The 22,895-nt window shown below is 37.9% G+C and overlaps 4 protein-coding genes across 6 annotated transcripts in view; 3 read left to right on the top strand and 1 right to left on the bottom strand.

The window, feature by feature from the left end:
• LOC111426254 (Inositol-3-phosphate synthase) overlaps positions 1–2,648 on the top strand; it is a 70,122-nt gene extending 67,474 nt beyond the window's left edge. Inside the window, exons 10-12 of the transcript XR_011640476.1 lie at positions 332–610; positions 683–928; positions 987–2,648. The gene's annotated coding sequence lies outside the window, so the exon portion shown is untranslated. The remainder of the gene's footprint in view (positions 1–331; positions 611–682; positions 929–986) is intronic.
• Positions 1–8,712, bottom strand: part of LOC111426234 (uncharacterized) — a 66,300-nt gene extending 57,588 nt beyond the window's left edge. The window contains exons 1-2 of one of the 2 annotated variants that reach the window (XM_023060665.2): positions 8,452–8,712; positions 3,706–3,751 (exon numbers count right to left, since the gene is read on the bottom strand). In XM_023060665.2, the coding sequence (XP_022916433.1) occupies positions 3,706–3,751; positions 8,452–8,655 (250 nt within the window). In that variant the 5' untranslated portion in view covers positions 8,656–8,712. The remainder of the gene's footprint in view (positions 1–3,705; positions 3,752–8,451) is intronic. The other variant, XM_023060666.2, reaches the window with a different exon arrangement.
• LOC111426238 (Early gene at 23) overlaps positions 865–22,895 on the top strand; it is a 31,539-nt gene continuing 9,508 nt past the window's right edge. The window contains exon 1 of one of the 2 annotated variants that reach the window (XM_071196197.1): positions 865–928. Coding sequence is in view for 1 of the 2 variants with exons in the window: in XM_023060675.2 (XP_022916443.2) it covers positions 20,241–20,353 (113 nt within the window). In the remaining variant the exon portion in view is untranslated. Of the gene's footprint in view, positions 929–19,985; positions 20,354–22,895 lie in introns of those variants that run through there. The other variant, XM_023060675.2, reaches the window with a different exon arrangement.
• LOC111426226 (ATP-dependent DNA/RNA helicase DHX36-like) lies at positions 13,828–17,872 on the top strand. Its single transcript, XM_023060656.2, has 3 exons — positions 13,828–14,067; positions 14,128–16,682; positions 17,771–17,872. The coding sequence occupies exons 1-3, from the start codon at positions 13,861–13,863 to the stop codon at positions 17,838–17,840; spliced, it is 2,832 nt and encodes a 943-aa protein (XP_022916424.2). The 5' UTR covers positions 13,828–13,860; the 3' UTR covers positions 17,841–17,872.

Raw genomic sequence — 22,895 nt, forward strand, 5'->3', positions numbered from 1 at the left:
CTATATTAGGGATAATTTGTCCGGCTTGGGCAGTAACTTTCTTGGTCTTACCATTATATCTTCTACAGAATCTCATAGTGTTGTCATGTCTCAGGCATCTTATACATTACGTAATGAGCTTCATTCTTACTCATTCATACTTCTATCTTTATTTTCATATGGTTGATGTATTAAGATATCGTAGACTTTATTGAGTATTAGACTTGCGCAGTGATGCTATTTTCTGACTATTACCTTTATATGCTTATAGGCTTTGTTTTCATGTATATGCCATACAGTACTAGATTTTTTTTATTTTAAAATTAATTTATATATTTTTTTGTTAATTTAGGTAAACAAGTGGATCAAAAACAAGTATAAACCTTTATGGTTTGACATGAAAAGAAGAAAAAATAACTTCTCAACAAAGGAGTAAAAGGAAAATGTGTCGGGAAAAGCGCAAAAACTGTCATATCCCCGGAAATAACATCGGATAGTTCGGAATCAATTTGCCGGAAAATGGACACGTATTGGAAAGCGTTTGGGCTCGTTGCGAAGTGGACAAGAGGGGAAAGGAAAAATGCTCGCAAAAGAAGTAGCAACAGGAAAAGGGGATTTACAAATAAGACCGGTAAGTTTCCTTTATTATCAACCGGATCAAAAATTTTAAACTAATTACGATGCGATATTAATTATCTTTCAGTTTGATGAATCGAAATAGGGATGGAAATTTATCCAAACTTGTTATAACGAATGGTGGAGATGACGGATAGGTCAAATCGATACAATAGATCAGAATGGGACGCGGCAATACCGTTTTAATCGAAAATGGTGGAGCCATAAACTAAACTCCGAGCTGCTAATTTAAACATAATATACGAGCATCCGGGACCAATCGTACATCACCAGCGATTAATGAACGATGCCTATTAAAAGCCGTGATTTCTAAGTAAGTCGTTTTTAATTTTGCTGAATATTCAGAGTTTATTATTTAACAATGTTTACAGTTTCACCACTTCACATAATATTAACTGTCCGCCGAAATATCAATTTATGGCTAAATTAATTGTTTTGTTGCGGACGTTAGCGGGCGCGACGATAAATAAAAACCGAGAGCGCCATTAAAATTATTGCACGTAAATTTCCACTCGTACCGTTTTCAAAATTATCGATTTTACCTCCATTATTATCAAACGTGAACGAACAAGTTCTTTAGCTACATCTACATCACCGTAGTTTCATCCCCACAAAGGGACTCGTTCGGATGCTCATTGTTTCCGCGAAGGCAAGTTTTAATAACTCCCTCAGAATCCGCAAGGCTTTGATTGAAACCTCCATTTCGGTGTATCCTTTCCAAAAATTAATCAGTCCCTTAATAATTCATAAATGATAATTACTAAAAATTACTACTCTTTCATTTTATCTATATATAAATCGTTGGAAAAACTAATACCCCGAACGCAACCATTTATTTTATGCACTCTGTATACATCAAGATTGGAGTTTGGAATAATGCCCGAAATTGCCCAGAAGGATAATAATGCCACGGAACGTAGCGGTGGCCTTCGTGCCATCGAAGTCGGTAATTTATGCGCGTTTTTACTGCTCCTTAACACGTGAATAATTGAGAGAGGCACCGGGTCACGAACGTGTGTTAAAATCAAACTCTTTCCCAAACTAAACTAGGATTCCCTCGAGAAATTCCGAATCTCTTTGCGAATTAATCCGGGGGAGTCTTAATTAAAATAATGGGATTTCGGTTCTTCTTCTTTAGAAACGGCTCGTTTTTGTGGTTAAAACTTTCTAGACTCGGTTTATTTTCGTCGAATAAGGTGTATTTATTGAATTTAGAATTTAGTTTCCGGCTCCTTCACCAAAACAACAAAAAGAAAAAATCCAACTATAATAACCCTCGTGAAAAGGAGGTGAAAATTAAACTTCGCGGTCGTAGCGGAGTACAGTTTCGATATTATGAAAAGCAAACATCTCGGAGCATAACGCCGTGTTATTTTTAAACTGGCGCGTCTCGAGTTTAACGGCTCGCTCGTCTGCACACAGACGCTTAATTAGACGCTTCTGAAGGTTACAAAACACCCCAACCTCCCACCGAAATACCACGCAATTGATGCGTTTTCGACGGGTTTCGCAATCGCCTCGCGACGCGTAAGCTCAAGTTTCAAGCAATTACCGTCAATTGGAACGCGGTTCGTATCCAATAACGGTAGCATAATCCAATAACAATCGCGATAATTGACGCTATATCCGTCAGGAACCGTTTTGGTGAACGTAGATGGGGTGAGAGAGCTGGTTTGAAATTAGCTTGGAATGTGTTGCTACAACATTGAAGCTTAACAGTGTTAGTACTTATTGTTAGTGTTCATATCAACAATCAACATGGAGTTACAAAGTGTATTACAAGAAAAAATTGATTTTTTTCGCCTTTTAATTTGCTTGAGTGTAGGTACCGGTTTCGGTTTAAACCATCATCAACCGAGTATTTGCTAACAATAGGCTCCACACATAATGAATGAGCTAAAATCATAATAAATCGTGTTTATAAAAAGTTTGTTATAAAAAATTTTTTAAGTAATGTATCAGAAATCGTTCGGATAAAGTAAGACCGAGTTATATTATGTGATATAAGTAAATGTTGGACTACTTTTATTAAATGTGGCAGTTTTAAGTTTGTCACACCCGTTACATAACGTGTGTATAACGATACACAATGCAAGTATTTTATGTTTTTAGACATACGAATTTTTTGTTTGAGTCCCATAATTCACTGTGTAACCCATTCTCGTCTTTTCCCTTTTCATCCAAGCAATGAAAAATTACCCGCCTTCGGATTGCGCCTTTATCTGTGAATTTGTGGGTTGAGTTTTTTTTTAACCAGACCGATTCCTTTCATTGTCCGCGAAAGAGACACTCCACGTCCTCGCAAAAAACTATTCTTTCACGTTTTAGCTTTAAAATATATATTTTTGAATCGTTTTAACCTAATAATTAACTGGTATAAAAGAAAATAGTGAACTAAACCCCAATAAAAGCCGAAGAGACAATTGGAAAAGGTCCGTCTAATAATCCCACGTCAGCAATTTACGAAGATTAAAGTCACCCACCTAATTGTCCAAACCGGGTAAAGCTCTTTTCTACTTTTCCACCACGGATTGGGATTTTCCGTGGTAAAACTAGAAGCGGTTTGACGAAAATTGGTATTAAAAATTCACTACAACAAATTTTCTTCGGCATTTAATCAGCAGGAATTCTTGTCGGTTGCGCTTCTACATCCACCGAATAAAAAAAAAACATCTCACATAACCCACGAAGGAGTCTGGTATGCATAATTCATCCCGCTTCGACGTCAGGTATCGTCTGCAGCATCTTTCGAAATATATTAATTTTCCTTATATTATAAGTTCTATCACGAATTTTATAATATTTTACAATAAATAATTTATTATATTTTACAACCCACTTTTCAAACGGGGTTAAAAAAACGTAAAATTTTAGAAGAGAACGTGATATATCGGTGGGCGTACATAAAAGCGGTAAATAACGACAGAACCGACCCCTAAGGGGTTATTTTTAGACGAGAAAAATTTTTTTTACGCTTTAAATCTTTTACGGGTTAATTTATTGGAGTTCCTTGTTAATTTAACGGAGCAGATTTCGAATTGTTTTAGATTCGTCCTGAAATACAAATTAAAAAAAAATCAACAAACTTACCCGCAGCCGGAGATAATTTGGTGACAACTCCCCATCGTTGTTTCCACTGCAAATAGAAAATAAAAAAGTTATTGGAAATTGTAAACGATAATGTAAAGAAATTACAGTTCTTCGTGTAATGGGCAATTTTTCCGAGTTGTTTCCCTCTAGGAGCGAATTGAATTTCCCCAGTAACTAACTGTGTTACGTCATAGTTCGTTTACTTTGAAAGTAAAGGAAAGGAAAATACGGTAGAACCTCGATATAACGGATTAAAGCGGGGAAGGAAGTGTCTGTTATAACCATAAATTCGTTATATAAATAATACAAATGCATTATTTAGAAACCGAGGCAACTGTGCTGCCGAGGCAGAGGCTTTAGTACTTAAAATAAAGTAAAGTTTTCTTTAATACAAAAGTGTTGCATAGAAGCCGAGGCAGCCATGCTGCCGAGGCAGTGGCTCTAGTACTTAAAGTAAAATTTTATTTAATACATTACTTAGAAGTCGAGGCAGCCATGCATTGAATCTAGCACTGAATAACAAGTAAAACTAGAACTAACACTAGACCTAGAACTAGAAAATGTGAGTTTAGCCGTCTTAAGAGAAGTACAAAAATTCTTATTTTATTTAGAAGACACATCATTCATGATGTGCGAATAAGATACTCAACCGTTAAATTTTTTTTTTTTTTGTTTGAATCTCGACAAAGACGAGTTTGGTTCCGGAGTGTTAGGATCGGTTCGTGGATCCGGGGTATCGGTGTACTAAAATATGCAGTAGATTCGGTCTGGCGAGTTCCCGTACATTTCCAGAGCCCGTCAACCACACGAACCCGTACCTCCATTTCGATCGATATCATCCCGCAGGAACCGTTTTTTTTAAAGAATACTATTTCATTACACGTTGAGATTTTAATTCTTCGCTGTGCGCCGTTAAAACGATATTAAATCCGCAATATATCCGAGCCCTAAAAGTCAATTTTCGCTGACGCCAACGTCCGGAGTTAATTGCGGGGGTAGAACGCGTCGATTCGGCAGCTAATCCGTTAATTCATCCTGTCATTTTCGCCGAACTAAAAAAAATTTTTGAAAAAAAAAGTGGCGAGTGGAAAGCGCAATCCTCTCCAGCCTCTCCACTCCTATCCGTCCTTTATCGGAAGAGATCCGTTCGTATTGTTGAAACGAGAATCGATCCATGCAACCGGCGCCAGAGCAATTAACCGTTCGATAATGGGGTTTCTATCGTTCGAATCGAACTTTAAAATTTAATTCCCCTCCGAGAATAATTGGAAAATACCTCGAACGACGATGAAGATAACGTCGTTTTGCGAAAAATGTCTGGAAATCAAAAAATCTACGTCATAATCCTCCGCACAAACGATCCGTCAACGTCACTCTCATCCCTTAATTGGCTGTACCAATATTGATACATGCTCTTTCGTGTATGATGTAGAGAAACGGGATAGCGAGGTTTGTTTTTGCCACACTGGGAACGTCATCGATTAGAAAGCCGTGTGATAGTCGGGAGAGAGATGTAGCCGTATACCGGTGTAGCGGCGGGCGACGTTGTTTTTCGTGGAATTAGCCGAATGGAAACGTGTCGGATACAGAGAGAGGCGTGTTTTGCCCCGCATCCAATGTTTTCTGATAGCGGAAACAATGCCTGAATTAAGGGGGCTTTTCTATCTGTCGACAACAATATTCCTAGCTTTTCTTTTTATTAATAAAACAGCTTGAATAGTTTTTCATTCGTTTTAAAGGAATTTAGTAATATTTCAGATTTTTCATAATAAAGTTGTTTTAGAAAAAATGGTGGATGCGCCGGAAAATAAGCTTATTATAGACAATAGCCTGTACACAGTTGTATTGGTGTTAATACTAAACTGTGCAAGTTCTGGACTTTACAAGTTATCCTAGATATAGATAATATTGACATTTTTGAAGTTGTCTAAATAAACATGGATATAGATTCATCATAGGTGACTTCAATGCTATAATACCGCTATTTCTGACGTCATAGCTCCCCACTACCACCCAACTCATAACGTTCGGTGGTGGGGGAAGATGCAATGTTGGTTGCCTAACTCGGATAGGACTCTGTATGATTGCAGTATCTGCATTAAGTTAACGACTACAAAAAAGCTATATATACATATATGTATATATTAAAGAGAGAGAAAAGGTGGATTTATACCTGCGAAACATACGTCAATATTAGCTCACCGCACAACCAATCAAATGATTATTTGGCGAGTAAACTACAATGGAAACGAGGTATAGCACACACGCATACCACCACACGGTAGAGTTCAAATATTTATTACGACGTCTAACGAGCCGCGTATCGCATCGTATTTCAACCGAGATCCTAATCAAATAATTAACGTTGAAAAGAAACAGCCCGCATATGGAGTTTGAAACGATGATTTAGCGACCGTTCGAAATTTAATTTATCCGATCTATTGAAATTCGACGATTCCCCGCCCGTCCCATTCAACCCGCTTCCGGTCGTCGATGTCAAAAACCCCGACGCGTATTTATTCAAATCCGACATGTCGAGCTTTTCCGACGAGCTTTTCACCCTTTCGCGTCAAAATGGCTAAAGCTCAATCCGTCCCCATTGTGTCTACGCATCTAATGAATAAAACAATGTGAGAATAGAAGTTTTCTGGGAAATTTTCATTCAAAGCGTTTTATGTTTTACATAAATTCGAATGTTTTGATTTAATACAACGAAAAAGATTTATCGCGCGGTATTAAAATGGAATTAAAACTCGCTTTTTTGATAAGATCGACGAAAAAGTTTTTTTGGATTAACACGGAAAGTAACAATTCTACGGGGATTTTGCAAAATCCAATTACGTTAGAATCGAGTTTTAATAATTGAGAATAATTACCTTGCGATGGGACGAAGTTTCAAAGAGACAAAAAAGAGTTTGAAATAGACGATCGTTGAATATACGGAATCGATGAAGAAAAAGATCGGAAACGGCCGTTTGGATCAAGTTTTCGAGTCAGCGAGCCGAAAGGGACTCATAAATATGTGATTAGGGCGCAACCGCGTCTGACATGTCGTAATTTTTCGCCGTTTCAATCGAATAGATAGATGTTTAAAAAAAGGGAGAACTTTTTTTGAAAATGGAGTAAAAATGCATATTTTGAAGGAGTTAATTTAGGAAATTGCGAAATTTAATTTATTAATTTTTTATGTGGAAAAGAAAATCGCTGGCTAAAAAAATAGTTAAATTTAGCGGATTAAAATAATTGTTGTTCCGGCTAAACTATTTATGAACAAATTGAGCCCTAGACCAAAATAATCAATCAATCAGTTTTTGTGTAATCTTGTGAACCATTCTAAACATTCTCAACCAGCATATGCACGCTAAAAAAGGTCATATCTTCAATAATTTAAAAAATTTTCCAAAAACTTTTCTGGTTATTCTCTAAAGCAATCTATATAAGGGTTTATTCAAACTAGTGCCTCGGCCGTAAGCGACCACTCTTAAAAGTCCAATCAAGCTAGCGCCTCGGCCGCAAGCGACCTCGGCTTTATTTATTCTCTATACTGATTAAGATAGTGTATTTAAAGATAAAGTGCAACCAAGCTACCGCCTCGGCCGCAAGCGACCTCGGCTTTATTTATTCTCTAAGCTCATTAAGATGGAGGGTTAAAACTTTTAAAGATAGAGCGTGATCAAACTAGTGCCTCGGCCGCAACCGACCTCGGCTTTATTTATTCTCTATACTGATTAAGATGGTGCATTTAAAGATAGAGTGGTATCAAACTAATGCCTCGGCCGCAAGCGACCTCGGTTTTAGTCTATACATTGATGTATATAATGTATCGAAACTCTTAGAAATAAAGGGTTAGATGTAGATAAAGTGTTCTAACAGATAAAAAGGTAGCGCCTCGGCCTCAAGCGATCTTCATAGAAAGAAAGTCGATTTTAATTGCAATCGAAATGTTTTAGTAATGAAACGTCTTTGGAAACGTGATTTTAAATAAAGGAAAGAAATATAGGAGACTTCTTGTTAAATCCTAAAGAATCTATCGGATTTAAAGTTGGGGATAACTCCAATAACTCTCCCCATCGAAACTTCATAGACGGGGAATACTTTGAGCCCATCGGGCCGGACCAAGTCCGGTGAATTTTAATTTCCAAACTCCCTCCTCTCCATCCCATCCGTTCCATCGAAGCTTTTGCGTAAACCGATAGAGAACGACCGGGTCAAACGGCTTTTCGGGATGTTTCCTTTGAGAGTTGGCTAATCGTAAAAGGCGAGTATCAGCTCCAATTTATTTTTCGGGATTTTCACCACCTTCAAAAATCCGCGAGAGAGAGCTTTAGCCTTAACTAGGAATAAGGACCGCTACGTGTCCGGGTTGAGACGAGTTCAACTGGGTTGGGTTATGGGAAACGCGAAGGGCTGTTGAAGTAATTGGTCCTGCACGTGCCTCATTCCGTCTTCGGCCTGTTAATAAACCCCGAGAATCGTACCAAGAGATATATGAAGACGAATCTTTCTAATTTATTTACTTTTTTAAATCTAAAATTTCGATACGTTTCGTTTAGTTTCCTTGTTTTATATAGTGAATGCTAATTGACAACTTCCTTAATGGTACGAGTACAGTTGAACGTTCTCGCTGGTGATTTTATGTACCGATAACTCAACATGCAAACGCAGCGTATTGCCCCAAGACATGCGATATTCTAAACACAGATTTTCTGTTATAAAACATTAAAAAATCCCCCAAAAAAAAATTACCTTTTTATTATCCCTGAACTTGAGCCACCCAGAAATAACGGTTTGATCCGGGATTCCCGGAGTTTCCGTAACAAACTCATTTTCGCCATCAGAATCCGTTAAAGTTTCGGTATGATGACTCCCAATACTTCTCGCAGGACTCGAACAACAAGATTCAGTGAATCTCCTGAGAGGTAGCGGCGAGTTATAAGCACTTTCAGACATTATTAATTAATTCTTTAATTAATCAAAGTTATTCTCACTTAATCACTTTTATATTTATATTCTTAAAAAAATGATATTAATATAGATATGATTAATATGAAATTTTTATGAAAGATATGATGCGATTATGATATGAAAATTTTTTAAAAACCCACTTATTTCGCACAAAAAAATAATTAAATAAAAATGATATCAAAAAATAATTTTATAAAAAATAAAAAGTTCGCGAATCGCGTTTTTATCGGAAATCTAGACGCGAGCGTCGTTTCTGTCGGGCGTCGCGGCGCCGAGTGCATCGAGAACGTGTACGGGAACATTTCGGAGCAGGCGTAGAAGCCAGGAATCCGACGAAGCAGCATCAGGAAGAGAAAGTGTCCTTGTATACATCGCGTCAACCCGGCCGGGATAATCGCCTTTTCTTTTATACCTTAATAAATCGCTTTAGTTTAAAATTTTTCACCGCCTCTAATTCGTTCCCCGCACCTCTCCCCCGAGGAAATATGCAAATACTTCCACGGGCAATTATAAAATTAAAAGCTACCCGAAATTTACGACTAGTTCCGTCCGTTTTAACGTTAGGGGATGAGGGCGTTAAAATCGTTCCCTTTTATTTCTACGAAGGGAGTTCCCTATTTTTTATTGTGCCCTTTTTTCTATGGCTCACGCTTGAGGTGGTCGTTTAAATTAATCCAGAACAAAATTGATCATGATTTCGTTTCGAAAAAAGAAGGGGATGGCTGGTGCAGAAAAAAAGTATTCGGAATCATGCGATTTTCATTGGGTTTCTTGTCGTGGGCTTTTAGACTACCGTAGAGGCGGTGATTGATGGAGAGGGTCATTGATTGTCCATTGTCGGAACTAATAGTGGCTCCCTAGAGGGACTTGGGGAAGTCGCCCTTGCTATAAAAGTCTCTTGACCGTCGTTTTCCCAAAAACCGAAACGAAGAAATGTGGTTGAATATTATATTATACCACACACATCTCGTTTTTATTTATCTACTATTTTTACTACTGATACATTAATTGGTGAGATGCATAATCGAGAGGTATAGCAGGATATCACATATACAGATGTCATAGGAAAGATAACCAAAACGGAAAAACAACCGCAGTAGCAAGAAACGAAATAAAAATGGAAATACAACGAGAATTGGTTCATGCCCATCTACCAAATTCAATCAATCAATTTTAATTTGTATTAAAACATGGTAAAAATTAAATAGAATACACTGTAGTATGGAAAGACGAAAAACTGCTATGTTGAATGTAAGGCGTATGGCAGAAGAGATTTGTGTGTATCTGGTCTTGACTCAGGAATTGTATATGAGGAGTGAGGGTGATATTGTGGGGAAAAAGGGTTCAAAGCAGTACATCGTCCTCCATTAATTCATTACAAGTGATAGTAGGGATAATGGAGGAAGTTAACTGTGTGGTTGTGTAATATAAAATAGGAAATTGCAATAAACTTAATTAAAAAAAATAAACTTTATAAAAATATTAGCAGTATTTGATATACATAGAATTTCTAGAAATTTAATTATCGAAAACCCATCGAAGAGAGAGTTTGAGGCGAGAAAGTTTTAATCGCCAATTTTCCTGACCCTTAATGGGTTATCGTCGATCCGATCGAATCGATAACCACCAATTCGCCCTTTTATCGTCCAACTTTACAGTCTACAGCTTTATACCGGTCGTGTTTCTAGTTAAAGGAAAACCTTGCACCTCCCAATACACATTTATTAATACGACACCCGTAAATGGCTTAATAACATCTCTTCGCGTCCCATTAACACTAAAATTCGACCCTTTGTACGTCTAATCGATCGATTTTAATCGCGGAATGGAGAAAATCCATATCGAAACCCTAAAATGGACCGAAATGAGGTCCACGGGAATGAAACAGAACCGCCAAATGGTAATAAATAATAATCTCGGTATTCATGATGGGGTTGATTTGAATCGTGCGAATCGGTACTCGATCCGGTCCTGGGTCGACGTTTCCGCAATCCTAATCTTTACTGGCGTTCATAGAGGTGAAGTCGAAGGGAAATTCGGATCCATTGTTCTAGTTATGGGGTTGGGATCTCTCTCTATGTATTACAGATCGACTCGAGGAACATTCGAGTTTAATTAATTAATCAAAAAATTCATTAAAAGAAAAATTTGTAAATTATTTCATTTTATGTTAGAGGGGATGAGATGGGTTAGGTTGAAATGGTTAGCGACACGTGTCCCTGATGGTTTCACTAATTGTACAAGCATTAACCTAAACGGTAATGTACCTTCAATTACATCGTTACACTAGAATGATTAGTTAAGTTTTAATGGGGATTTTTTTTAATACGATGCTGTGGTGTCGATTAAGTTGTTATTATTAGTGATTAAGTTTCTAAGCCATTTTCTTTTTCCTCCGATAATTGGAACGAGGCGATAAGGTCCTTCAAGCATCGCTTCCACGGGAAATTTAGCTTTCACCCCAATCTGGAAAGCTTTAGATTGAATCACTCGATGCCATAAAAATGTTTTTGAAGAGATAAGAACCACTCCATTAACCTTTTTAATACAGTAAAACCTCGATATAACGGACAAAATATTTTTAAGTTATACTTAGTGATTTAAAACTAGCACTATCACTAGACCAAGAACTAGAAACGTTCTACAACTAGATTCTAGTTCTAGGTCTTGTGTTAGTTCTAGTTTTAGTTCAATAATAAATATAGGGTGCCAATTATGTATGAAATATAGTGTTAGTTCTGGTTTTAATCGTTATTTAGCGCTAGATTGTTGTATTAATCCTTAATATCACGGTTTTCCTGTATTTTTGATCTATATCATTCTTTTTAATAGTACTATATTATATTGTTTTTAACTTCTGACGTAGAATTCACCCTCCCTTTACTTTTTTGTCTTTTAATGCAAATGTGCAACGGTGGATGAGTAGGAGTGACTTCCTGGAGGGTGTCACCCCTCTCTCGTAATCTCTTGACGAAGGTCCGATGCACCCTTTATTAATCTGCCGAGGGGGAAAGACGCATTCCGTTACTGTCAAAACAGCCGCCGGGGGGTTGATACAAAACGCTGCGACGTGTAAAACGTGTAACTATATAAATTGTACAAAGTTAACGATTTGTTAAAAAAACTTTTTGTTTTTCTTTACACTTTCTTTATTAATTAAGCGTCTAAAACAAGGTAAAACAAAAAAAAAGTAAATGAATAAGGGAGGGTGAAAAAGGGTCGTTAGAAGTGGAGGAAACAAATTATAGAGGTAATTTTTCTAATTCAAAAAAAGATGTTAAAGAACTAAATTGGTTTTTGGAGTTTGAAAGATGGAATAGATCGTATAGGATGGTTCGAGTAGATTTGAATTCTTGAGGGGATGCAAGCGACTTTCTTTCGCACTTTGACGTTACAGATCGATGCGTCCCGGTTCGTGAATATGGAATCTTTCTCTTCAGGGCCGAACCCATTTCGGGACCGCTTTATGGTGCAGATGAGTTCAGAATCTTATTTGCGAATGTCTTTTCCGTTACCCAGACTCGATGCCTCATTGAAATGTTTATATCTGATTACGACTGATCCATTTTTCTTTCTTTCCGACCCCAAAATTGTTCGCATTTACATTTGTATATTTTCGAAAAAAAAAAAAGCTTTTAAGAAAATACTTTTCAGTCGAAATATAAAATTGCGGGATTTTTGGGTCGAGTCTGGAAATTCCCGTCACGTACGCGTAGTGGCAATTCCGCGGCATTTGTTGGCACCATACGGTGCCCTACGCCCCCCCAGAACGCGAGGGCAATAACGCTTATTTATGCGTTTATGTGCGGTAAACTGCGGCGTGGTTTCGAAAATCCCCGGAAAATACGACGTGAACTCCGGAAAAACCATCCAAGAACCGGCTCGTTATTGCAATGCGGCCCCAAAAAATTAAAGTCTCTATCCGGTAAATTGAATTTTATGGTGTGCCGACCGTGAATTCATTCATTAAGAGACTCAGAGAGTGGAATTTGTGACTTTCATGCATAAAAAAGTTGCAGTACATACATTTTCTCTCCATTTAGGTAAACATAAAAAGCACTTCTACCAAAATGTTTATGATTCATCTATCTTTTTTTCGTGATTGGTTCAAGGTCACTTTCATCAGACGAAATTAAGTATGTATTAACATTTGCTGTTAACTGTCTCGGCTCAATTTCCACAGAAACTACGATGTCTTTTTAATAAGCCGAGGTCGCTTGCGGCCGAGGCGCTAGATTTATAGCACTCTATTTTCAAGTATTTCAATACATCATCTCTATTGGTCTACAAAATAAAGCCGAGGTCGCTTGCGGCCGAGGCGCTAGATTTATAGCACTCTATTTTCAAGTGTTTCAATACATCATCTCTATTGGTTTAGAAAATAAAGCCGAGGTCGCTTGCGGCCGAGGCGTTAGCTTGATTGCACTCTATCTTTGTATACACTATCTGTAACGGTTTAGAGAATAAAGCCGAGGTTGTTTGCGGCCGAGGCCTAGTTTGAGTGCACTCTATCTTTAAGTACACCATCTTAATCAGCGTAAAGAATAAATAAAGCCGAGGTCGCTTGCGGCCGAGGCCCTAGCTTGATTGCACTCTATCATTAAATACACTATCTTTACCGATTTAGAGAATAAAGCCGAGGTCGCGTAGTACGTAGAGTGAAAATAATCAAGATATGTTTTGAGAATTTGACATACATCACGGCACAGTCTTATGTATCTTGTGTGTCTAACACAATTTTTAATAATTTTTAACCTAGCAGACGCAGATGATCTGAACATTATGGACAAAACAGAAAGAGATGTCATAGAAGCACTGCAAAAGACATGGGGTTATATACAGAGTGTCCCGAAACTCAACGCCAAACGGGCACCGGGTAAGAGGCCAACCCATACCTGTTTTGGTAAAAATAAGAAAAAAATCTATGTCTCTTAGTTAAGTAGTAATAGACATATTTTTGAAAATTTTGAAAATCGTTCTTTTACATCATATCTGTAGGTACTACGGTCAGAAATCATCAAAATCTGTTATTATTACACTTGATTTATAGATAATTTCGAGTTTCTGTATACAGCGCCATCTATGAAACAAGTAACAAAACTTAGTTACTATAGAACTTGCAGTAAATTCTAAAAGATGGCAATACTACCACAACACAAAACATTAAAAAATCTAACCTAAAAATGATTCATGTCAATTCTAACCGTTTCATTCAAATTTGGTAGCCAAAATTTTAGATATATTAGTTTGTCACATAACGTTTCTAATAAAATGAGTGATTCGTCTCGGCGGAGACCTTCGAAATTTAACCGTGGCAGCGGAAGACATCCCGGACACTTGAAAGGAAAAGAAATTGGGTTGTTTTACGCTAACAAAAGAAGAAACGAAAAATCCGTTGTAAGTAAATAAAGAAATAATAATTATATGACTTAAACAACTGTATTGTTGTAAATTCAGGTTGGTACAATTTTGTTATCAGAAGATCGAAAACGACAAATATCGTTGTTATTAAAAACATACAACTCATCGAATGATGCAAAAGAAGATTTAAAAAACAACATCTTTCAAGATAAATACATTAAAAACATCTCCGGATCTATACTTGATAAGTTAAGCATTACTCATTTGAGTTTAAAATCGAATAATAACCTCAATAAAAACTTTTACGAAGAATTTATGAGTAAAGAAACGAATTCTAAGTATCAAGCTGTGTTAAAGAAACGAGAAAGACTCCCAGCTTATGAGATGAAAGACGAAATCGTTAAAATAATCGAAAAAAATCAAGTTTGTGTAATTAGTGGCGAGACAGGTTGTGGTAAAACCACCCAGGTTTCCCAATTTATTTTAGATGAGTACATAAAAGACTTGAAAGGATCACTTTGTAAGATAATATGTACACAACCAAGAAGGATTAGCGCGATTTCCGTCGCGCATCGAGTAGCTGAAGAACGCGCGGAAAATTTAGGAAAAAGTGTTGGGTATCAAATTCGATTAGAGAAAAGGTTACCCAGAGAAACTTGTTCAATTACATTTTGCACAACAGGGGTTTTATTAAAACAAATGGAAAATGATCCTGGATTATCTGGAGTATCTCATTTAATCTTAGATGAAATTCATGAAAGAGATACAATGTCAGATTTTTTAATTTCACTCCTAAAACAGGTTATTATTAAGCGAAAAGATCTCAGAGTCATCTTAATGAGCGCTACGTTAGATTCGGAGAAATTCTCGAAATTTTATAACAATTGCCCAATGATTAGCATCCCTGGGTTTACTTACCACGTTGAGGAATACTACTTAGAAGATGTTATTGAGCGAACTAAATTCGTTTTTGAAGAAGATCGCTCGACAAGAAATCATCCAGGGAAGAGGCACTCAAAAAAATATAAATTTAACTCCGAGTACTCAGGGATGATTGAGCCTTATTTAAGACAATTAGAATTTGAGGGGAAATACTCAAAACAAACTTGCGCGCAGTTAAGAAATTGCAATTCCGAAAAAATTAATATCGAGTTAATTTTGGCTTTGTTAAAAGAGATTTGCGCGAAGGAAGTGGATGAGATGGGGGCGATTTTAGTTTTTTTAACGGGTTTTACTGAAATTTCAAGCTTGAATAAGGCGATGACCTCATCAGGGTTCTTCCCCAGCAATAAATTTATCATTATTCCTTTACACTCCCAAATGCCGACAGTTGATCAAAAAGCGATATTCGATACACCCCCCAAAGGGGTGAGAAAAATAATTTTATCCACGAATATCGCCGAGACTTCAATCACAATCGACGATGTCGTTTTTGTTGTAGATTGCGGCAAAATTAAATTAACCCGCTTTTATTTAGAAACAAATGTGCAAACTTTATTACCAGAATGGGTCACTTTGGCTAACGCGAATCAAAGGAAAGGAAGAGCGGGGAGGGTCAAACCCGGAGTTTGTTTCCATTTATATTCTAAAGCGCGCGAAATGTTGCTCGATTCGTATCAAACCCCCGAAATTTTAAGACGCCGATTAGAATCGGTTATTTTACAAATCAAAATCCTCCAATTAGGGGGGGCAAAAACATTTTTAGGCTCACTAATGGACCAACCCGACGAAAAAGCCATCGAAGCATCAATCGAATTTTTACAAAGATTAAACGCCTTAGACGAATCCGAGAATTTAACCCCCCTCGGTTATCATTTAGCAACCCTCCCAGTTAACCCCCAAATCGGAAAAATGCTAGTTTTAGCATCAATTTTTAGCTGCTTAGATCCGATTTTATCAGTCGCGGCAGCTTTGGATTACAAAGACCCATTTCAATTACCTTTGGGGAAAGAGAAAGAAGCCGACGCGAAAAAATTCGATTTAGGGGGATTCCTAAAAAGCGATCACCTCCTCTTACACGAAACACTAAAAAGATTCGAATCCGAATCGAACCCATCTCGATTTTGTTGGAGATTTTTCTTAAGTTACCACATTTTGAAACAACTACAAAACATGAAGCTGCAATTCATGGAGTATTTGTACGAATTAAATTTCGTCGGGGATAAAAACCCGAAAAATCCTACTTTAAATTATAACTCGAACAATATCAGTTTAATTAAAGCGATAATTTGCGCTGGATTATACCCAAATATCGCCGTTCATAAACAGAAAAAATTCAAATCAATTTTTTATACCCTCACCCATCAAAAACTCGAATTACACCCGAAATCGATTCTTTCTAAGGAGCGCTCGTTCGATTCGCCTCTCCTCGTTTATTATCACCGATTGAAATCTTCGTCCGATTTTATTTATGACGCAACGATCGCCCAGCCATTACCGTGCATATTCTTCGGAGATCGATTATCGAAATGCTTAGAAAACGGGGTTAACACGATCGTTGTGGCGGAAAAATTAAAATTTAAATGCTCCGAAACCACGATGGAAATTATTTTGGAGTTGAGAAACTGTTTGAGTTTGTTCTTGGAAAGGAAAATATCAAATCCGGGATTCGTCGATTGGAACAAGGAAAATACCGATATAAAAATGCTTGAGTAAGAAAAAAAGAAATTGCGGTAAAACCTCGATATAACGGATTAATATGGAATATACGGATTCAATGAGAAATATATTATAACAATCTAATGCTGAATAACAGCTAAAACTAGAACTAACTAACTTCTAATCTTGATTCTACTTGTAAGTCATTAAAAAATATACAACAATCTAGCACTCAATAACAATAAAACTAGAACTAACACTAGACCTAGAAACATTCGGGGTTAGCCGTCTTAAGAGACGTATGGCTAAACCCAAATGTTTCTAGATCTAATGTTAGTTCTAGTGACAGTGCAAGTATAAAACAAGAACTAACACTATACCAAGAACTAGAATCATTCGGGTTTAGCGGTCTAGAGACGCGCGACTAAAGCAACCCGATTCTAGTCCTAGGTATTACTGTAAGTTCTACATAGTAATAGTGCTAGTGTAAAACTAGAAGTAACACTAGACCTAGAACTAGAAACATTCTAGATCTAGTGTTAGTTCTAGTTTTACCTGTTATTCAGTGCTAGATTGTTGAAAACCTTGAACGGCTGCCTCGGCTTCTAAGTAATGCATTTGTAAAAGTTTATTTTAAGAACTAAAGCTACTGCCTCGGTTCATAAATAATATGTTATTGAAAACCTGGAACCACTACCTCGGCAGCACGGCTGCCTCGGTTTCTAAATGATATGTTATTATTGGATAACTAGAACCACTGCCTCGGGAGCACGGCTGCTTCGGTTTCTAATGATATGTTATTATTGAAAACCTTAGACTACTGCCTCGGCAGCACAGCTGCCTCGGTTTCTAAATAATATGTTATTACTGCAAACCTAGAACTACCACCTCGGCAGCACGGCTGCCTCGGTATCTAATAATATGTTATTAATGAAAACTTAGGACTACTGCCTCGGCAGCACAGCTGCCTCGGTTTCTAAATGATATGTTACTATTGAAAACTTAAAATCACTGCCTCAGTTCCGCTAAAAAAAATATTTTGTCCGTTATATCTGAAGTTCATTCCAACAAGGTCTGTTAGTATATCGAGGTTTTACTGTAATTCAATTAATTAATAATGAATTAATTAATAACTTTTTAGAGCCATCATGGAATTAATAACGAGCGAAGATATCGGAGCGATCGATTTAGAAGCATTCGATGATATTTAAAAGTCTTTAATAAAAAAAAAATCTTTTATGTACTCATTTTTTTTGTTTATCCTCACAGACGTGCAGATAACGAAACTGAACTCGCGCGATAACTTATCTAAATCCCGTTTTCGTTTCGGAAAAAGGGGAGAGAGACAACAAAGAGGCGGCGGTAGCGGCTACGGGCGGGGGACCGAAGGGGGCGGCCCCCGGACTTTTATATTCTAAGGCGAGAGACGCTCGGAGGGCCGTTCTATATATAAAAGACGATATATATAGTTCGCGTATTTTATCGCGGCCCCGCGGGTCGACGAACCCTGCGGTAATTTCGACCGCGAAATTAATCAAACACGAGAGTTGCGCGAACGGGACCCCACACACCAGATGTGCATTACGTTAACGATATACAGAAAAATGCCCCCCGATGATATACTATTGGAAACTATGTCCCTCTTTTTCGCGTTATTTATTTTGATTTTTTCTTTTTTTTTCGATTTAATCTTATTTTTATTTACGTTCGGAATTTTCTTATCTTATCGTTTTCTTATCCTTTCCGGGCTCAAAGGAATTGCAATTGGGATAGGTTATGATTAATAAAGGGGTAGACTTGAATGACAAATTTATCTTGAATTCCACAAATCTATCGAAAATAAATAAATCAATGATTTTGAAATCAGATTTTTAATATCATTGAAGATTGTGCCACGATTAATAACTAATTTGTTTACACCTTCATCGAATCATTAAGCTCTTTACGACGAGAATAGTGAAAACTGATGAGAAAAGGCCAAACTTTTAATCTCATTAAGGAAATTAAATTGCTTAAAACCTTATTGGAGAAAATAAAATCGATCTTTAAGCCTAATAACACCATGACCAGAAAACAAAAACCTCCAAGAATCGGCCTATGAAAACTTTTTGGACATCCTGTATAGTTTCACTGAGTTGGTAAAGTGGTACAAAAATCCACTTACTAATCTTATATCAACAGTATCTAGTCTTGTGCAAACAATAAGCAGTCTTGTGAAAGCAGTATCTACAGGGTGTAACAAAAGTTTAACTGCGATGTTGTAACTTTGTTCTAATGCATAATCTGTCGTTCGACAAGGTTCGCTAAAATTCCAAGAAGAATCTCCGAAAAGGGGCTAAGAGCTAAATATAAGCCAGGACAAACATCATTTAGGACTTGGTAGCATCAAAATGCAAAAGACTCTCACTTTTATGGAACAAGAAATTATATTTATTTCCCAAAAGGGTCATACCGCTGATTTTTGTAGACAGTCGAGATCTACCATGATGAGATTCCGATGATGGAAGTGTTTCGTTAGAGCCAGTCTCATTACAACAGACTCCCCTATACATTCCAATAAGTCTCAGCATCCGCGCATTAAGTTAAGGCGGCCCTCAATTTTTCCATGTGGAGCAAAGCCCACAAGAATCTCGATATTCTGAAGCGCGTCCTTCAGAAGATATGAGACGATTTCGACGTTGAGTATCTTTCCGCTACGGTAGTTGCGTTCCCCAAACGTCTACGGGCTGTATGAAAGCGTAATTAGCTACATAACATTGATTCTATAGTATCTACCCTTTTGTCCATAGTCTTTTACCTCCAATATCTAGTCTTCTATCTTATCTAGTCATTTAGTTTTTACTTAGAATAGTTAAGCCAATCCATAGTTTCGATTGATTTGTTTTGTGCTTATTGCTTTAAACTTAGGTTGAGTTTCTAAACAATTCAATCAGCGACGTTTCAACATTCCATTACAATGAGTGGGTTAGCTCATTTTAAAGTTGCTCTGTTTAGGGTTGCGTTGCTATTTGCAAAATCCTTAAACCACTTACAATTAGCGAACTACAAACAAGCCTAAAAACTTATTGAAGTATGACAACAAAGATGTGATGACGAAAACTACAACATTAAGTGTAACCAAGATACTTAAACAAAGATATTGGTGGGGAGATTTTGGAACTTTTTCCAAAACAATCTAGATCAATTATTTAAAATAGACAAAGAAATTTTAATATTATTTACCAATAAATCACGAAAAAGAATCAAAAAATGTATCGATGAATACATATAGCGACGGCGCAAAACAAGTGAGTAGCGGCTGATGATCAGCGGCGGCGGCGGCGACGACGGCGTCGAGCGCTCTTTCAGTCTCGAGAGAGCCGCGCAGGCAGCAGGACGTGCCACTCCACCGAGTGCCGAAGAAACGAAAAACGGGCGTTTATCGGATCGCGTTCGGATTCGAGGGCGCGCACACACCGGGGACGACAAAGTCGACGCAGGATTCGCTCCTCGTCGCAATTAAATCGAATTGAATACGATGCGGTCGCGCCGCCGGAAGTGCGCGTAGCGTGCGGCTCGCGTTCCTCCATCGGCGGGGTTTCAAACCACCCTAAGTCGTTGTTCTCGTTGCGATGATCATCTCAAAGGATCTTTTCCTGCTGGGGGACCAGGACTATTTGCGCCTCCCGAACAACAAGGACGAGAAGAGGCCTGCGATGTTAAGACCCGTCATAAAGACGCAGAGGTAGAAATTTTTTGTTATTATTATTATCTATTTATTTGGGGGGAAATTTAAAGATCCCGAAAGAATTTGTTATTACAGGTTGAGGTTGACCTAATTCGCCTACAAATCTATTGTGCGGGCGAACAATGAAACTTGATTATTTTTGTCGTGTCAAAAAATGAATTGATTTGTTTTTTGTTGTTGTATTTGAAGTGCGAGTATATAGTGTGCGAGGTTTTTCGAAAATTATCTCGTAAGAGAGTCTCGAGCACCGCGTTCTTTTCACTTTCATCGGTCGTCGACCCCTCGCGGGTCCGTGCCGCCGCCGCCCCCCTTCTGACGCCGCAAACCCGTTACGCCGTCCTTCTCCGAGCGACGGAGATGCGCCGTCGACGTCGGCGCCCCCTAACGGAGGTGGGGCCGAGTACAGTTGCGGCGCCGCCGCCTCCGACGTCTTCTTCGACGCCGTCGGAAAATCGCAGAAAGTCAGTCACTGTGTTAAAAGTTTTCTTTCCTCTACCAGGAGCAGTAGCAGCAGCAGCCGGCGCTCCGTTCACGTCCGATATCTCAACGACACACTTCGCGGGTTCAACGGCCCCGCATTATCTCAATCACGAAGACGTCGACGGACGTGTTTATGATCCAAGTTTGTTTTCATACTAAAAATTTTGCATCTTTACTTTACTAAAATTGAAACCGAAATTTACCTGGTTGAAACGACCTTCATCATTAGCGTGATGTTTTCATGATTGAGTTGTTGTTGTATTGTAATTCTTTATTTGTTCTTAAAATTTTTTTAATGATTGATGATTGAGCGATGTCAAATTGAAGGAAGATAAGGAAAGTTGAAAACTTGGCGAATTCTTGCAAAACCCTGGTCTTAATCTTATCTGGTCGCGCCTGGGGCCATAAAATCCGCCCTAATCGCGCCTAACCGAACCATAAAAACGCTGTTTTCGTAAGACAAACCCAATGTCAATGTCAAACCCAGCGCCAACTTATCTGGTGTTTGCGTATTTTATTGGATCGTGTGTAAATCGATTTTGAACTCTTCAAGAAAAATTCATTAGGGTTCTTTGTTGGGCATCATCAATTTCGCCCGAAACAAATCCATCTTTTATTCGTTTTTTCTTATTCTTATACCTGCCAAAAACGAACTCGTCCTACTTCGTGTTTTGGAACCCCCTCTTTATTTGCAATTGTTATGGCAAAATGCACAATCATTCTTGGATTACTTTTTTTAACTCTGACCGGATTTCGGCAATTCTTCTCCAAGTGAGTCAGCCCCCCCCCCAAATTTGCATAAGAAATGTACCAATGGGTCAACGGATCGCTCGTTCGCAACCGTTTTTTGTTAAAGGCATTTTCGACCTTCAAAACATTTTTAGTGAATGAATCAATCATAATAAGCAAATAAAAAAGTTTGATTTATACATATTCAACCGATAATCGGGAAATGGGAAAATTTTTCCCCCATTTATCTACTCGACCAGATCCGGTTGCAAAACCCCGTTCCGCTTGATAAAGTGTGCGGCCTCTGGCGCTCGAGACGTGCATTTTCTGATTACTATTCCAATGCGCCTTCAGCTGTGACCGGGGCGGCCTGAAACAATCGAAACACAACCCGTTGCGCAATTTTATGTTACATAAACTCCTCAAAACGCCAAACATTTCAGTTGCACCCAGACGACAAAAGAAACTTAACTTCAAGGTTAAAATTTCCGTTTTAGCACCTCACTCGTTTTTCATATCTTCAATTAACACGTTTGGCGAAAAGAAAATCCCTTGAAAATCGAAATTTCAAAAATAAAAATAAAATCTCGTTAACGATCGTTATTTTCGGAGTTTAGGCTGCGTTTGAATCGTTAAAACGAAAGAAAAAAACACATATATAGGAAAAAACAAGCGAGCGGAGTTACGAAACAAAGGAACTGTGAAACAATGGCCGCGAATCGAATTGAACGGTTGCGACATATCGCGAAAACAAAGCGACGTCGTTTTATGTAGTTAGGCATACGATGATTCCTTGGGAGCTGTGATAAAAAACGCATAGGGACAATTAGAGCGTGGAGAGTGTGCGTGGTGCCAAGCAGTCTTGACACAAATCCATTTTTCAAAACGAAAATACATCGAATAACAAGAAGTAAAAAAAAGCTGTGACGACTCATCATCGCGGAACCAAAGATTTCCCGGTGCAAGTGGAACCGTTCTACTACCACGAAGAAAAAAGCGCATATTCGAGAGAATGGCATGGAATTCGTGTCAAGGCCGTTCGTAGACGATCCCGCGGTTAGATGGCGTTAGGTCTTTGACCCCTTCAAGCTCAAATTGTACTCCAAAATAACAATGTCAAGTTATGCTTATTATCATCATTATTGGAAATCCTAAATTACTAAGTACTTGCCTAAAACTTCATGGTACTAACTTTATGATCAGTAAGAGAAAGGAGGCTAATATTTTTATAGAAAGATAGAAATCTTGAAACTAAACAACGTATTTCTGTAGAAATGCGTCCGGTGACACCGATGCATGTTAAGTTTCTTTTCTCTCGAGCTTCCGCATG

Source organism: Onthophagus taurus, chromosome 5, assembly GCF_036711975.1.
Source record: "Onthophagus taurus isolate NC chromosome 5, IU_Otau_3.0, whole genome shotgun sequence".
Lineage (NCBI taxonomy): Eukaryota > Metazoa > Arthropoda > Insecta > Coleoptera > Scarabaeidae > Onthophagus > Onthophagus taurus.

Bases quoted from the DNA above. Each gene is read 5' to 3' on its own strand.
- LOC111426226 (XM_023060656.2), top strand. From the start codon at position 13,861: ATGTCAATTCTAACCGTTTCATTCAAATTTGGTAGCCAAAATTTTAGA. The intron at 14,068-14,127 runs GTAAGTAAATAA...TTGTAAATTCAG, and splicing joins GAAGAAACGAAAAATCCGTT to GTTGGTACAATTTTGTTATC. The intron at 16,683-17,770 runs GTAAGAAAAAAA...ATAACTTTTTAG, and splicing joins ACCGATATAAAAATGCTTGA to AGCCATCATGGAATTAATAA.